General features: G+C 48.6%; 1 protein-coding gene across 2 annotated transcripts in view; it reads left to right on the top strand.

Moving 5' to 3' along the window:
• The window catches only part of LOC8028078 (diacylglycerol kinase 1), a 599,538-nt gene that overhangs the window by 400,072 nt on the left and 181,288 nt on the right, over positions 1-18,178 (top strand). For both annotated transcript variants that reach the window (XM_042288617.1, XM_042288618.1), the window contains exon 5: positions 1,074-1,149. In XM_042288617.1, coding sequence (XP_042144551.1) covers positions 1,133-1,149 — 17 coding nt within the window. In that variant the 5' untranslated portion in view covers positions 1,074-1,132. The remainder of the gene's footprint in view (positions 1-1,073; positions 1,150-18,178) is intronic.

Raw genomic sequence — 18,178 nt, forward strand, 5'->3', positions numbered from 1 at the left:
CCATGTTTTACCAGCTACCTTGCGCCCGCACTCTTCTTTCTGACAGCTTAGATATAAACAGCTTGAAAGATCACTGAAAGATGAAAATGTAATTTTATCATTGGTTAAATAGTATTTTGCCTAGTATTAGAATAAAACTTACGACCCTAAATTACGACCTAAATCAATGTCAGAATCATGCATGTTGTTCCTTCCTTCTGTAGATTACGAAACTTGACGCTCGGCGTTTCTTCTCTCCAGAGCACATACACGCTCTCTGAGTGAAAGCGCAAATGTTCGCAACATGCATTTTTACGTCGTTTCCGCGTTTCTGGCCATTACAATGTTTGCAAAATTCAGCGAACACCGCGTTCGAGTTGTTGTATGCCGTACTCGTCCCTCTGCCGTGATTGAATAGCTATGAAAAGTGTTCGAAAGATCTATGGACCCGTTTCAGTCCGTTTCTATTATTATTTTGAAACATAGAGCATTGCAATTCCTCCTCACATATTTCAGGCTGACTAAAATTGGCGTGCACCTCTGGGACAAGAACCTCCTGCAAGCAATACTGAGGCGCGACCTCTTGCACAAGGATTAACCCGTCCCCCCCCAAAAAAAACAAAAAATAAATTATTATTTAGTAAAATGTATCTAGTTTAGTTGGAGGGCGATCTTGATTAGTTCGTACCTCGCAACGTGACACTGGAGAAGTTTAAATTTTATTGTAAATGCATTCATTATATAGAAAGAAACAAAGGCCGGTAACCACGTACCTAACCCGCGAGTTAGCGAAAACCCGCATAGCCGTGCGCAGATGCTCGGGGCTTTTACGTCACGGGCCGGAATTGTGTCGCTCGGCGCAAAGATAAAGCGGAGCCATCCATTCGACAACAACACATGTGCATTACAGCTATATACGAACCCGCAAATAACAATGGCGGATGCTGTTTCTAGGCGATTAAAAAGCACCGAGCGTTTGTTTTAATACCCGAGCCCATAAATGAGACGTTAGAAGTTGCATATGTATGCTGCTTCGCGTTGCATTGGCGGCGTTCTGTCGAGCTTGTCGCAACGCCGAGTCTTGTCTCACACAGATGACCACCGGTAGAAGAAAGGATCGCCAAGAAAGAGGAGCCCGTTGCTTGCATCGCGGATGATCCTATTGAAACGGTATACCACTCTAACTATTCGCTTATCCGCATGCGTTCTTGGCTGCAATGGTGAGCTTTGCAGTGTGACTTGAGAATGGCTTCTGCTTTAAATGTGCCGTTACTCGGAATATGTGGGTTTACCCGGATGTTTTTTTTGCCGCAGCTTAAATATGCTTTTTATCTGTTAGAAAGGTTAAGGAAATTGTTCTCTTTTCTTTTTCTTTGTGCGCAAGCAGACATGCAACTTCCAGGATAATATTTAGTTTTGTTCAAGCACAGGATTGAATTGGACTTCATCGTGTTCTGAGGCGTAAATAAAAATGGCGGAGGAAACAAAAATAACGATAGCTTGCATGTTCAGGGAGGCTGTGGAAATCCGCCTGTGGCGACTCCAGTTGGCATGAAATAGGCTTACGGTCTTTGTTTTTCAACTTCATAATTGAACGTTTTACGATTGCGTGACTGTGTGACAGTTTTTATGGCATGACCCACCTGACGCTCTAAACTTACCGCAAATGCCCGCAGATAATTTTTTTTTTTTTTAATAATATTTGCGCTTTTGTATTTTAGTGGAGTTCCACTTCGCTTGCTATTCTGATGCACAAAATGAAAATGGACACGGAAAAGGCGAATATTCGGGCGTGAAACTGCGCTGTTAAATTGCTGCGATGGAATCAAAATTTGCCACGCTTCGATTTAGAGCACATGATTGTGTCCTGTCACAAGCCGCGTGTTGTACTTTAAAATGAACGCCTAACCTCCCCAAAAAATAAAATCCAGTTTGCTATCTGGTGGTCCAATCACTGCGCAAGCTGATGAACGCGTCAAGTGATTTATTTATCTCTGAACATTTTTTAACTCGAATATTGCGATCTGTACGTCTGGACGAAGACAATGAGTAATCAAAAAGCCCATATTTTCACTATGCATACAGCGTTTCCCAATCAAACGGTGTTGAGAACCATGTCATTTGCACGAGTATGCATAGCTAATCTGCTGATGAACGGCTATGATGTATACGGACATGCATTTTTAGAACATAGTGTCTCAGGGCTCTGAGGGAGACTTGTCAAGGTGAATTCGTCAGAAAAATAAATGGCCGTACAATCTGCGGGTCTTTACAATAGTGGAATAGTAATGGCTACATTAGTCGCCAGGGCGGCGAGATAAGACTGACCTATAAAGTCACTGAGATAAATAATACTAAATCAATCAATCAGTCAATCTTTATTTCTATCCAGTGGTGGAAAGAGCAGCTAAAAAAAAACAACCGCATCTCCACGTGGTGAATGATGTTGATTGGGGCAAAGCTTTGGTGGTGCTTCTCTGCGTAGACGGTGAGCCGCAGCATGCCGAGCCTTTCGTTCGTTTTCATCCATGTCACGCTGCGGTGAAATGCTCAAATGCGTATAGCCACGTTCTATAACACAGATTCTCTTTCTGACATGGATGAAAACGAACGAAAAGCTCGGCATGCTGCGGCTCACCGTCTACGGAGACAAGCAAAACCAGAGCTTTGCCCCAATCAACATCATTCACCACGTGGAGATGCCGTTGTTTTTTGTTGTTGTTGTTTTTGTTTTTTTCGCCCTACACGAGCACGGGAGACGTGCTCACGTGAGCGCGTGAGCTCACGAGCAGGAGCACGTGCACCCGACGGTGGACGGAGATACGGACATGGCTAGCCTCGAAAGGGGTATCCACACGAAGGAGAAATCCGCTCCTTTCCTCCGCGGATCGCGCATCACGTGAGACATACGTCATTCCTTTTTGACGCCTCGCGGCGCCGTTCTCCCGTTCTCCTCCGTGGCGGAGGCGCGGAGGCTTCGTGCTGTCAGCTTGAAAGCTCCGCAGGTGCACGCGGCGGAGCCGGGGACGGAGTTTCCCGGGGTGTTGACGTCACGACATCCGTCCGCGGAGTTCTCCTTCGTGTGGATACCCCTTAAGGAGCTTCGCCCCTAAAACTGCTGAAATCATCGGAGTAATCATGTTTTTGTGAGGCTCGTCTCATGAGTCCGTTAAAGCATATTGATTCGCCAAATGCCGTTCGAGGCGACTTCGACAAAACGTTTTCCGACATTCTTTCACAACTTCGTTGCTTTCTGTTTGCTTTTTATTTTTTTTTTTTTAAGTTGGATTGCCGTTTTCATTCGTTCACAAAAAAAAAAAACGACTGTACCTATCTGGGCGTTTGCACACTTTGGCATCTCAAAGGTATTTTATACGTGATGACATTTGCTTTATGTGTGATTACATCGCACCAAATGACAACTGAAAGTGGCAAACTCGCCGTTTACGTCAAAGGACACTTACGCCCAACGTGTCACTTCTTCAGCTCTTCAGATACATTTCGTTCCTAGTGTGCGTGCACTAAACGCAGCATACGTCAATAGGATATAGACGATTGCAAGCAAAGCGATTGGCCTCCGCCATGTCTCTGCTAGTGTGCACAAGCCCGTTCAATTGCAAGCTTGCCAAAGCTATGTTCAAGCGTAAGTTGCACGCGCTTGAGCGTATGGGGCACCAGTCAGGGCGCCATGCTTGCAGTTGTCTACACCTGACGATAAAAAGAGCTTTTAAAACTGACATGAACTTTTAAGAGACCTATTCGTGGCACTTCTTTCCAACATACGGTCAATCATAATGGAGATCGTGCAAGAACTCGAAAATGACAAAGTCGGAGATTGGCAGAAGGGTGAAAGGTGGTCACAATTGAATGAGGACTAAAGCAAATCGGCGTGTCAAATCACACGTCCTACCATTAAGAACTGGGCCGGCTTGCTAGAATCAACGTGTTAGCTATTACCCGTGCCACGCGGGCAACTCGAATGCCATTTACAACGAATGACGTTTCTGTGATCGACAAATCGGCTTGCGATCTGTCGCGGAGCCGATTCAAACAGCGCGCCACGCCCGGAGCGTCGCGCGCTGATTGGCCGATCGTTCAAATGTCATTCGTTGTAAATGACATTCGAGTTGCCCGTGTGGCACGGGTATTAGACAGCATGAAACGAAGTACTGATGAAGCTGGCGCTCGAGCGGAGTGGCACGTGAAGTCGAGTCTCAAGCGCTCGCGCGCCCCAGGCCCAGTGGCAGGCTTTCTTTCACACGGTCTAACCTTAGACGTTGATCCTAGCCTGTGGGCCCTGGGCTATTTCTGCAGTCCTGCAAAGATTTGGAAGTTGCAATTTCTTATCCGCGTCACCACCAGCCTCCAAGGTATGAGCCACTCGCCCTTCTGCGACGCCACAATGCCGCTGCCATTAAAGCAGAGTTTTCGTTCTTCTCGTTTATCAATCTCTCTGTTGCCATTATAAGGTAATTTCTATTGATGTATCCTAAATTCCGATTCAAATTACTGTCCCGCGCGACAGACTTTTAAACACAGCTCCGAGTCTCGACGGTCATCGAACTAAATGTCATTCGAATTAAATGCCCGTGAAACATAAGCCACGTTATGCGCCGAAGAACTGAGGGCGACGAGGAGACGAGAGCTCGCAGCGACATCAGGGGCCCTATGTAGCGCTTTTTGATGCGAAAGCATAAACTCTCTCACGGAGCGAGGTGACGTCAGAAGTTTGAAGCGCGAAAGTGGCTCCTAGTTTCCGCGCGCCTTCGGCTCCATTGGCTCGCGCGTCGACGGGACTACCATCGGCCGCTGCGCCATGGCCTACGAGAACCCGAAGCGCGCGCGCGCTAGTACGTAGCCAACGACAAAGGGAGCGGACCAGCACACGACAAAGGGAATGAACGAGAGGCTTGCATGCTTTCGCATTCACAACTCATAAGAAATGCTTAGGTGTACCTTGAGCTTTTGGACTCCCACGGCGGCCAGGGAGAAGGGCGTGACGTCAACAACGCAGCGAACGCAGATTGGATGTTGATGGGTGAGAGCCGATGATGACGAATTTTCGCAGAAGAAAACAAAGCTCACTTTTTCTTGGTTTTCTTCTGCGGAAATTCGTCATCAGCGGCTCTCACCAATCAACATCCAATCTGCGTTCGCTGCGTTGTTGACGTCACTTTCTTCTCCCTAGTCGTCGTGGGAGTCCAAAAAGCGCAACATAGGGCCCCTGAACACCGAGCTGACCGAGCTCGGATTCGAGTGATTTCTGGAGAGACCTAAAGCTAGCTGCCTTTGTCTCCACTGGACTCGTCGAACGAGTTAGAACCCGGAGAGCCGGCGTCCGGCGGTCAGATTTCGCATTCGAGCGCCTTCGACGAGCGCAGTGCAGACAAAGGCAGCTTGCTTTTGGTCTACCCACTAATCCTACCAATCAGAGCTCGGCGTTCTGACGCTCCCGCGCGCTCTCGTTCCGTACTCTCCCTCATTTTCTCGGCGCATAGGTATCTTTACAACTTCTTTCCAAACCACTAGCTTCTTTGCAAACCACAATCGGTGCAAACATTCATGTTCGTAGAGAAACGTAATGACACCTCCCGTCAAGAGAAGTTAAGCTGCGTTCTAAGAAAAGGCTTACGAGTTCACAATTCCCCCCCCCCCTCCCCCCCCTCCCCCCCCCCCCCCCCCTTCAGAACACGAATAAACGAATCGCAGCAAACAGAGAGCCTTTCATTGGCTATGTGCGCGACCAAAAAGCGGCGCCGTGGTCGACCTTCTATACGATTGGCTAAACACTCACTATTACGTCTTGAGTATGATGAATTCTACGTTTGGGAGATGAGAGGAATGTCAGACTGGTCAATTTTGACGGCCTTGGTCTAATGACGCAATGGCTCTGAGCTTCCCCACCGTGCTTGTTGGATACGCCGTCAAGGTTGTCGCTGTCAATTAATAATCTTGGTCGTGACGTCACAGATAGGAACCGCCGAAACACGTCGTCGCCAATACTGCCAGTATAGAAGGCTGTGACGGCGAACAAAAGCAGGATCTCAGTTAACAACGTAACTCAGACTAGGAATCCAGAAAAGAAATGCGATGTGCGCATGGAAAATAAGCGTGACGTTTCACTTGTTCGTGTCCCTGCGCACATTGTCATTTTCAAATCTAATCGTATTATGAGCTTCGTCCTTCGTTGGGGTGCTTTTGATGTTCGCCGTGATTGGCTGTCCCTGTGTCTTGCCGAAAAGTAAACCCACAGACCTTTTCTTTTTCTTTTTTTACAGTTTGTGGATGGAAGCAGCAAAAATCGTTTCACAAAAGTCGCGAGTGGTACGATTAATATAGAGAGGATACGGTCTTGAATAAATATTCCATTCGACGAAACCTTCACCTTTTGAATGTGTTACAGCACGTGACCGAAAATATAACTTCTCAACTTAGTAACGCTCCCAAGCACCCTTTATCGTCGATAAGTGTCGCTTCAACTCGAAAGCGAACTTTTGCCATTACGAAACACACAAACGAAGCACGTGATTTGCTGCAGGCTACACCAGAGTCATCTTAACTGTTTGGAACAATAAACGATGGTCTCACGTGGTGACGCCTCCCCCCCCCCCCCCCCCCCCTCCCCGGCACCCGTGTTTAGAAACAGTCACGCGTCGGACTACGGTCTGAACTCCCAAGTCATTAGGAAGTCGCTAAGTATTCTCGGCTCGGCTTACCCTCGTCTCGGTGACCAATGACCGCGCTGCAGCCTGTCGTTTGGGCAGCGTGTCAACAACTGATTGGTCCTGTCCTGAGTATAGTTAATGGCTTTCCCGGAACGGACTTGGGGGAAACTTTGTTTCTTTATGTTCTACTTCCTGCAGCCATTAAGCTGCTGGAAAGAAAGAAAGAAAGGAAAAAAAGGACAACAAAACGACATTGTTGTTGCTTTCGGAGCTTTGCTTATTGCTTTCTTCGGCAAGGGACTACGCTTTGGGAGGGGGAAATGGAGTCCATCAAATTAGGGCTTTGTTCCTGCTTCATCTTGTGGGACACGTAGCAATTAACGGCCGGTGGTGGGCAAACTAGGCAGCGTGTGGCGTACGGGGTACAGGCGCGTGGCGCGAGGACGTGGACCTGGGACTGCTTCCCGGACGACGCCAAACGCCGTTGGGGTACATATAAAGCCCTTTGCATTGCCAGTCACTCCACACGCGGCGTTCCCTTTGAACCTTCTCTATGTATGCCAAAACGTCTGCTGCTCCGTGGCATCACGCTTGTTGCGAGATAGCCCCCACGCCACTGTTGCGGCATGTGATGGGGTGGGCTCTCAGCCTTCAAAGCGCTAGGATTTAGCACCAAGGCCTTAGCATGTTACTATCGCTCCGCAGCTGGTGCGGTTGCAGAATTAAAGAACGCCGAAAAACGAATCACGGCGGCAGAAGCGAGAACATAATGCATGGCCGCGCCCTGTGATTCCTAATTTGCCCGAGACCATAGACTTCCTGCGTTATGGGTGTACGATCGCGAATCCCGGATGAGGAAGGAAGGATGCTGGCTGCACCATTTGACGCACGTGGCAGTATGATTTTCATTTCCAAGTAGCCGTACCATGTTATGCACAGGGTACTCAACACAATGCACCGAGAAATCGTAGGATTCTATCGTAACCTACCTGTAACTTCCAATCGTTTCGCTTGGTGCCAGATTTGGTCTTAGGTTTCGTCGTACTCAAGTTTTGTGTCATAGGAAAAGCCAATTATACTTGGCGAACAATCTCTGCTGCTACGCTTTAAACCACACAACCAAAGCAAAGCAAAGCGGAGAAAACACCCGAGGCCAGGTTCAAGAAAGAATCTTACGACAAAAAAGTGCGTACGACAAAACGTAAGCACAAATTCGTATTTAGAAAACGAAATGTTTGTACGTTTCGCGTAAGTTTCGCCAAAATCGTACGACAGCTTCAGAGTTGTCTTACGCACTTTTTACGATCAAATCAGCATGGCCAACAGCGTCGCTCAGTTGCTCGTCGCTACGATTAAAGGATATTTGTTTTTCTTCGTGCTCTTTGCGCTTGCTCCCACAACAAGCAGCAAGAAAAAAGGAAGAAGTACTCCAAACCGACCACGACGGAGATGAACGCTAGATCCACAGATATCCGGGAAAAGCTACAGCGGCAACGATCTCACCAACCAGGCGACCGCCTAATTGGCACAAAGACGAGAGCTCGAAGTCGCCAGAGCCGTATATGTAGAAAGTTTGGCCCCTCGTTGGGAAGTATAGGAGACAAATGAGGAGGCGCCATTGGCCGAAAGCGGGCTGGGCGTGTTCCAGGACGTCTTCACAAATTCGAATGTGGCCAACCAGAAGCCGGAAATAATACCCTGGCGGTGGTTTCGAGAAACAAAAATGATGAGTGCGTCGGAGTAACTCTCGGTGACTGAAAATATGGTGCACGTTATGTTTCAATCCCGGCCATCCAACATCATGGTGGAAGAGTGCGACTAGCGGAACGATTGACATAATCCGTACACCATGCGCCAAGGACGTTTAAACAGACAGGACCCGGCATGACGTCAGCCTGAGTGAAGCCGGAAGAGGCGTTTAATCCCAGACTGCCTTGCGCACCCGTTCCGAGGCCGTAGGGTTGCGCACCGGCGGTTCGTCTGCTTTCTAATCTGCTCCGGCGTGTGCTTCACGAGGCTTGCTTTCGATGCGTTCGGCGTCCGCCGTGGGCGTCCACGATGCAAATGCTTTGCAGCGTGAGTGTTTGTACTGAGTTCCACATTATGTGCGAGCGAAGTCAGAACTGGAAGCGCGAGCCCGTTGTTCTGTGCGCTCCTGGCTTGCATGCGCGCTCGTGCGATCAGCTGCTGCTGTTTATTAAAAAATGCGTTGCGCACCGCCAAGTCCTTCACGGGGCGTCGTCTAGAGCGTCTCAATTCTAGCCACTTACTTTCTGCTGGGCAACCAGGCGTTCGTTTATAATAATCTCATCCAATTCCGACCATACTGGTTTAAAAGTCTCCCGTTAAGCGCTGTTTCAAATAACGGTGGGTGCCGCCATTACTTTCGGTGCACACAGTCGTGTTGCCACGGAAATGTCATGACAACGCGGTTGTTTGCACCGAAATTAATAGCGGCGCCCACTCACTAGGCTTCCCATTGGTCAAGAAATGTTCGTTGTGGCTTGTGGCCACGCCTACTTCCGTTACACTTCTCTCCATGCATTGGGGATAGGGACGCCACCTCCTGCCCATTATAACCTCCTTGCCATGCGCCGAGGGCCGGGAATCTGCTGTCCGAGCTGTCACACTCTGTCGGAGCAAAACAGAGCTGAGCGGCACATTCGTTTCTTACCACTTTTTGGATGATCATGATTTAAACCATCACGTGCACCCTATTTTCAACCATGAAGGGTAACTACATTTCACTCTTACGGGCTTATTAAAAACATACCAACATAAACCTATGATTAATATTGCTTCTCGCTACCACCGCTAGAGGATTCTTTTCGACTTCTGGTTGGCCAAGAGAGCCTGCCAAGCCTTCTTTCTGCGTCTGGTGCAGCCCTGGCTCTGCCCGCGCCTCCCATTGACCAAACTCTGCTCTGAAGGTCGCTGCTTTAAAGCGTTCCACCGCAGAACAAGCACTAGCGCTAGAAATGCACATTCATAGCCGCCTCTCTACTGACAAAGCCTAGTAGATCGTCACGTCACGCGGCAGCCGAAAGTGAAAAGGTAGAGCGGTAGACAAGAGACATGTAACAGGCGCCCCGCTGCGGCGAGAAACCGAAACACACTTGTCCCGAGCGATGGAATGTTTGCTCGTGCTTCTCGCGTTCCTCGGGCTACCGCTGCTTTACTTGTCAAGTTTGAAAACCATGTTTCGGGTCTTCACCGCTGCAAAAGCTGTGAGCTGAATACCAGACTCCCAAGAAATTCTCTGTGCTACCAGATCTTTGAACTCGAAATCTTCGACCGGGCACTTTATGGCTCCGTCATCGAACTGCCAGGCTTTGTGAGTATAGAGGAGGCTATGGCACATCTTAAAGCCAGGAGCGCTTGATAGCTCGCTCTTGTAGCCTTGGCTCTAGTCTCAGCTTAAGGGTGAGCGGAGCAAGGCACTCCGACGCAGCGTTGCCCCGACGGTCCCTGGCCAAGACCGTCGACACACGACCTAAATGAAATATGCCCGCGCGATTCTTGTGAACCCTTCCCGTATGAATAGTTTGCTCGCTGACCTCCATTTTCGGTTAAAAGCTCAGTCTCTTCCCCTTGTCATCGCCAGAGGCAGCGGTGCCGAACGGTCTCGTCGAAAAGGGACGCCCTCATCGACTCTGTCTTCTTTTCTTTATGTGTGATATAGAGCTGAAATAAACACCGTATGGGTTACCTTCACAACATATGGCATGTAAGTGCACTTTGTTATTATTATGTCCTTTTGATTCCGACACGACGGTACGTCAACACTATCGAGCTAGTGCAGTTCGTGGGAGCTACTCAATGCCGGTACAACCGTCCTTTGCAGAATGTCACGTCAGCATTGACTTGCAGTTGAAAGAGATCGGTCCCGGAGCGCATACCAAGACGCGGTCCAACCGCCCGGTTCCAGCGCTTTGATCAAACACGCCTGCGTCTGCTCGCAGTCTGAACAGGTGTTTACGTTGCCCTTGTTGACACTTTCGTAGTTCAAACGTATCTTGTCGGACGTCGGCTTGCTCCTGCATCCCCGAGGCCACGAAAAACGACGAGGCGATTTGTTTCCATGTACATCGTTCTACAAACGAGCGGCGCGCACCGTCTTTTAGCAACGATGATAGCAGTCTTGTACGCGTTACGAAAAAAAAGTAACCGACTACAATTACGTAGTTGTAATTGTAATCGGTAACCGGCCCAGGTAACTGATTACAGTGATCAATTACTTCATAACAAAAGTAATTAAAAAATTACCAGAAAGTGATTGGTTACTTTTCAGGTTACTGTCACGTTACCCGTACACAGGAAACGAGGCACTCTCGACAGCTCGACTTGGCTCGACATTCAAAACGTCGCTGGGCGCGTTGACATTCTAATCCTTCTGGCACCTTGGAATTTGTTTAGGGGTCAAAATACTGTCCAACGCTGGTGCAACATCCTCGAGTGACGCACGATCATACAGAGGGATATTTTACGTAAAAACTAACTCAACTCAATTATTTTAGCTCTCGGAATTATATAATTGATTACTTGTAATTGGTAACCGAGAAATAGCAACTGATTTGCAGCGAACGTTACCGCAAAAACAAAGTATAATTGAACCGTTAAAAGTTACCATAAAATGTAATTGATTACAGGTACTCAATGACTTGTAACTCGTTACGTACAAGTCTGAATGATAGTTGTGTTGACCTTGTAGGGATCGTGTTCTTAGCAGTCAACAAAGGCGGCTATCCCGGCCTCGGCATTCGGGCCAGTTTAAATCGTGGTAGCGTTGACATTTCACCGCACGGACACGATCCCCAGACAAGCGTTGGTGAAAAGGCCGCCTGCGTTCGTTGTTATTCAAACTCCACGTGCTCCGAACAATGCCAATCTCTCCGATTGATTGCTCGTGTTGAGGAAGACGCTGTCTCCATAGCGACAGCCCGCTCTCGCAAGAATCGGGAGCCTAAAGGCCCGTTCACACAGTTGCGTTCGAAGCGACCACTACGCTTACGAACGAATATAACCGGTTGGAACGACGAGTTACCATAGCAACGAAGCGCCAAACGGTCGTTTCGTTCGTGTTTGTTCGCAATGCAAGGAGTTGAGCCGAGCTGAACTTTTTTGTTACGTTCGGGACCGACCGCAACGACGGACCAATCACAGGTCGAGGAGAGGTCGGTCGCGCGCGTTGCATGCCGGTCGTGCCAGGCTCCTTCTCTCTGCAAACATGGCGTCAATGGTGATCGTCGCTGTGGACGGCGTGGTGGAAGCTCATCGTTCCGCGTAAAAGCGCTATCCTTGACTGTGAATTTTCGTCGTGTGTCGTTACGATAACCCAGCACATACTAAAAGGGAAGATCCACCTACTCGTGCGGCGATCACGTGGCGGCACTCTCAAGACAGCAGAAACACCCGTGCCGTCGTGTTTGTTTACTTCGACTACAGTGGTGCTTTCTTAGCATTTGTGTCCTCGAACGTCACCCGGATTTCGTTTTTGGCGTATTCCATGCGTGTGCTTAAGTTCAAGGTACTACTGGCGCGTAACGTGTAAAGGTAGCGAAATGTCACGCGTTTTCATCACCCGAGAAAGGTGGTTAGTGTTACCAATCCTGAACGTTCACAACGTCTATCTGATCACAAAATTATATTTCTACGTTGTTATATCGCTGCTAAGTTTACGTCTTCTTTTATAATTGTAGAAGAGGCGTGTGGCGAGATTTGTACCGTTGGCAAAGTCGTGTATTAAAGTCGTGATCGTGCAAGACGGCGCACTGCATCTTTTTTTTTTTTTTTATGCACTACCCTGCAAGCGTATCCTGAAAAAAAAAAGTTTGCGGTCACAGAAGACGGTGTGTCTATTTCCTGTTACGCAAGTGAGTGGCAGCGCGTCCCCTTCTTTTTAGAGGCACCGCTGAAACAGCTGACGGCGGCTGAAAGGCGGTCGCCGTGCTGCCGACGCACTGCGCTTGTTGCAGTGGTTGCAGGAGTGTACGCGCGGCGCAGAGCGGTCGTTCCGGTCACAACGGACGCAGTCGTGGATAACGGGTTCGTTTCAGATGTCAGAACCAGCCTTTACACAGGTATTGTAGGCGCACAGCAGATGTTCGTGACTGTACGCCGTAGCCGAAACCTCCGGCTGCTCCGGTGGATCTCGCGTCGGGCAGGAAACCGTCCGCCATGTTTGTAAGCGTACCTGGGTTGCTTACTATTGGCTAGGACCAAGAACGGAAGCTCGTTTCTCATTGGCTGTTGATTCGTGTGGTTGCATGCGCTTGCATGTGTGTGTACACGTCGCGCACAGATGTCGTTGAAGCCGCAGCGGTTGCTTTCGTACGTAAGCATACTGGTCGCTCCGAACGCAAACTGTGTGAACGGGCCTTGAGAAGCTTTTCCTGAATCTGTCCTCTGGCCCCGTCACGTGATACTGGTTTCGACGTTACCATCGAGCGATAGCAGCGCTCCAATCGGTCCCACTCGGGGCTAATACAGGTAGTTCTCGAGCTCAGTTCGGCCGTAATCAAATTCGTATAAATAAACCATTAAAGGGAGTCCATTCGAATTTTTCACAAAGGTGCCTCTAGGAGGTGCATTTATCGTATTCGGAATTTATGAGTAGGTTTCAGGGAGAGAAAAAAAGCATAAAACAATGTTGTTTTTTCTATGCACATTGAGGAAAACGGCAAAATCATTCCGGTCGACGCTGCTAGTCACGGTTGATACCAGACAGGCCCGGCCCTGCTGCAGGATCCGATTTGGGTATTCGTCTAAAAAAAATATCTTCACGTTTTGCCTTACGCTGCCCCGTCTGTGAGAAGCAGCGTCGACCAGATAAATTTTGCGTTTTCCTCCAACGTAGAAAAAAAAAATATATCATGCGTATTCTTTTTTCCTGAAACCTTCACTAATAAAATTTGAGTACGATAAATGCACCACCGAAGGACACATTTGTAAAAAGTTTCAATGCACACCTCCATTGGTTTATTTGCGCGAATATTTTTTACGCCCCATTGGCGCTTGGAATTAACCCTGTAAAAGCACCTGTTTTGCCCTGTCCCCTTTTGCGACGCAAGGAAAATAGTGATTTTTTTTTTCTAGTAAAGCACTTTTCTCGGGAATGTTTGGCGTGGCTTTTTTTTTTCTGCTAATATTATATAACAACAAAACTAAAACGAGGAACGATTTGTTTTCTTCGTGTAAAGCCTCATATACGCCACAGGTGGGACGACGAACAAAAGAAAAAAATTTTTTTATACAACGTGCAATAAAAATGTAGTCAGAAAAAAAAATTGTACCTGCGGAGCGCTTTAAATTCCAGCGCATTCCAATCGCCAAATAAAGCAATCTAATTTTTTTTTTTCCGAATTGCGGTTATGTTTTAATGAGAGATGTTGACCAGCACGCAATAACGATTCTGATTGGATATGTTTTACCCTATGAGTCTCTATCTGAACGTCAGAGGCACATAAACGTATTTACGGAAACCTTTGCTTACGTGTTTCCCGTAGCGGTTGATCGTAATACTAAATTATCCTAACAGAGAAGAAACCCACAAATTGGTGACATCCAGACAAGGGTGTCCCGTTGGAACGGAGAGCGCAGCGAAAGAATCCAAGTTCTACGAACCCCAGGCGCCTCCTCGTGGAAAAGTGGCGAAAAGAGTCACGTGCCTACGCAAATGTCTTGTTGCTTTTATTTATTTTCTTTCTTGTCTGTCGCGGCGGCAAAGTGTCGCAAAAGCACGACCATCGGGAGCCCGCTACTCTTCCTTGCATAATGAATGACTTTGCATAAGGGTCAACATTTGCACGAGTGTCTAGTCTCCCCCCCCCCCCCCCCCCTTTTTTTCCCCTTTTCGTAAACGAGCGATTAATTTGGCAGTGCCGGCGCGTTGGTCTTGGTTCTTCGTCCCCTAATTGCCAGTGCACTTAGGCAGGAGCATCCGTGATTCGAGTTCGTTAAGTGGTTATTTATTCAAAACCTCGCTGAGGGTAAACTTGAAGGCTAGTTAACCCCGGTTCTGGTTGAAGTCCGTACGTTGTTTTCTACGGGAAAAACGTAGTGCGCTCAATGTGCTTTGTCTACTTAGGGGAGTATATAAAATTCGTGTGCTCGTGTTTTGAAGAAAAAAACAAACAAACTAATACTAAATTTGTGGCGCCGTCTGGCGGGTACAAAGATACGTTTCGGCATATTTCTAGTCAGTGCAAGCTGTCCAGCCTCCCTTTTCTATGTATAGTTTTTTTATCCAACCGCACACACGGAGGACTGAGAAACAGAAGTTATTATACGATTTTGTTTATCCCGAAAGAAAGCTTTCCGAACTACGACTGTGCAAACATAGCCGTGCTTCGACGCGTAGTAAATAAAGTTTTTTTTTAATTTTTCTTCTTTTTTTTTTTTTTGCATTTCCAAACGGGTCGTTGATGGAATGCGGCAATTTATAGATGCACAAAACGTTGTAACCCGACCATTGCGCTCCCAAACACTGACCCGAATAATATGCGGGAACAGGGGGGCAACTTTCAATCTTACACGCGATATTGAAGCAGCGAAGCATTTCAACACATTTACTTTCTGTCTCGCATGTCTCAAAATGATGATTAAAACTTAAAAGATGTCGCGTGCTGTTTGCATCTTAGGCAGGGCATGCTAAGTACTTCTTCCCGTCTGCAGGCAGCGTATTTGTCGCGTTATTTATATACTTTTTTTTCTTCTGGCGTTTGCTTGGTCGCGTTTCTTTCATTCATTCTTTATTTCAAAACTTGTTTGAAGATTTTTTTAATCAAGAAGCGCCGCTAAAACAACTTTCCCCGCTCGGAATCTCTCACTGCGCGTTGTGCCTGTTTTATTTATTAGTATTCTTAAACGTCGGCGCTGCTCAGGGGTTTCATCAGCCACGAACTCTTGCTTGAGAATTGAGCTCTCTGCGAATCAAAAACCGGCGGGGGCGCTATTGGCTGTCGAGGAAAACAAAGAAAAGCCTCTATAATTGGACTCTATTGTGTGCATTTTTGTGAGCGTCTTTCTTTGCGCTACACGTTTTATAAAAAAAAAAAAAAAAATTAGGCGCGTAGTGTACTGCACCATGGCGCGCGTGTCGTAGCCTACCCGTTCGAAGACGGACGTTACACTCTAACAAATTCCTGCGCGTCTACCCGCCCGCAGAACACTCGAAGAGCCAGTCTCTGCGATTTACGAATGATGAGCGAATGATGAGGCGGAACATCCGTTTTGACCTCAAAATGAAGTCCGCGCTGTGGCATTACGCAATGCAAAGCGTCATGCTTGCATTGCGTAATGCCGCAGCGCAGACTTCATTTTGAACTCGAAACTCTAAACAGATGTTCCGCCTCACCATTTGATGAGCTGATTCTCTAGATCGCACAAATTGGCTCTTCCAGCGTTTTGCGGGCAAGTAGACGCGCGGGAATTTCTTAGAGTGTAAACATAAAGTTCAACGTTTCCGTTTTTTTTTTTTTAATTTGAGGTCTTTTTTTTTACGTTGAAAAAATAGTTTCGGATTTTATCGGCGAATATACAGCTATACACATACTAATTTTTCTTTTTCGGCGAATATGTATTCTGGCTTTGTCATTACTGTTAACACAAAAAGACCTAAAATGACCATACCTCGGCAAACCTCACTCATGAGGGCCCTCACTCACACTCACTCACCCTCATCTTCAAAGGTGAGGTGAGGGTGAGTGAGTTTCTGAACCAGGAAAATTCATGAGTGTGGGGGTGAGTGAGGGCCGTGAGGGCGGTGAGGGCCGTGAGGGCCGTGAGGGAGGTGAGGGCCGTGAGGGCGGTGAGTGGCGTGAGGGCCATGAGTGCGTGAGTGGTGTGAGGGCGGTGAGTGCGTGAGGGGTGTGAGGGCCATGAGTGCGTGAGGGCAGTGAGTGGCATGAGAGGCATGAGGGCCGTGAGGGCCGTGAGGGCGGTGAGGGCCATGAGTGCGTGAGGGCGGTGAGTCCGTGAGGCCCCCTTCAGATCGAGCATCTTTCTCAGCAATTTTGGTGTTAGAGGCGGGTTTCTCTAGGTTTCCCTAGATCGACACGAATGGCTGAGATCGGGTCCGGCTCGAAATAAGCAAGCAACTCGGAGCAATTCGAATGCGTTTGAAGCGGCTGCATCCAATCAGGGACGCAAAATTTTCACGCGATACCTCGTGCCGGTGATGATGACACCGAAAAACTTGGTTCTGGTTTTGAAATCGATCGTTTTTTGGAAATAAAACTGTTTCAGAAAGGTGCATTAGTATCCTTAAAGAGATTTAAATGCATAAAAACACGTCTATAATGCGTAATTGTGTTTAAATAGTGCAAGAAAAATAAAATTTTATGATGACGATGGTAAATTGCAGCAATTGGTTGCTGCGTGTGATCGCGGGCGGCCCGTGTTGCTGGTGTTGCGACGTAAAGTTTCTGGGCGAAATTGCCCCATCTGAAGCTGGCCTGAGTGGCGTGAGGGCCATCAGTGCGTGAGGTGTGTGAGGGCCGCAAGGGCGGTGAGTGGCGTGAGCGCGGTGAGTGGCGTGAGGGCTTTGAGTGCGTGAAGGCGGTGAGTGGCGTGAGGGCCGTGAGGGCGGTGAGGGCGGTGAGTGGCGTGAGGGCTTTGAGTGCGTGAGGGCCGTGAGGGCGGTGAGGGCCGTGAGGGCGGTGAGGGCCGTGAGGGCGGTGAGGGCCGTGAGGGCGGTGAGTGGCGTGAAAGCGGTGAGACCGGTGAGGGGCGTGAGGGCCGTGAGGGCGGTGAGGGGCGTGAGGGCCGTGAGGGCCGTGAGGTTCAGTGAGGGTGAGTGAAGGGCTGAAGGTGAGTGTGACTGTGAGGGTGAGGGTGAGTGAAGGGCTGAAGGTGAGTGTAGCTGTGAGGGTGAGGGTGAGTGAGGGGCTTAGGTGAGTGTGGCTGTGAGGGTGAGGGTCAGTGAGGGCGACCTCTGAAAATGACTAATAAAAAAGTGAAAGCCGTTAACAACTCCCTGTAACACCGAATTGGAGCGCAGCTCTTGAGGAGGAGGAGGGTAGGGTACTGGGGGGGTGGAGTGACCTGGGGGGGTCACGTGACCTTGGGGGTCACGTGACGACATGGATGATGTCATCAGCGGCGTCACTGATGACGTCATCAATGACAATGACGATGCGGACTCCGATGACGTCATCAGCGATGATAACGATGACGATGCGGATGTCGGTGACGTCATCAGTGACGTCGCTGATGACGTCATCCGTGATGATGACGATGCGGATACCGGTGACGTCATCGGTGACGTCACTGATGACGTCATCAGTGATGATGATGATGACGATGCGGATGCCGGTGAGGTCATCAGTGACGTCACTGATGACGTCATCGATGACGATGACGATGCGGATGCCGTTGACGTCATCATTGATGATGACGTCATCGGGGAGGTCACGTGACCTTGGCGGGGGGTCACGTGACCCTCGGGGGTGGTCACGTGACCTCGGGGGGAGGTACGTGACCTCTGGGGGTCACGTGACCTTGGGATGACCTTGGGGGTCACGTGACCTTGAGAT

This window comes from Ixodes scapularis, unplaced genomic scaffold (genome assembly GCF_016920785.2).
Source record: "Ixodes scapularis isolate PalLabHiFi unplaced genomic scaffold, ASM1692078v2 PGA_scaffold0__279_contigs__length_252992795, whole genome shotgun sequence".
Classification (NCBI taxonomy): Eukaryota; Metazoa; Arthropoda; class Arachnida; order Ixodida; family Ixodidae; genus Ixodes; species Ixodes scapularis.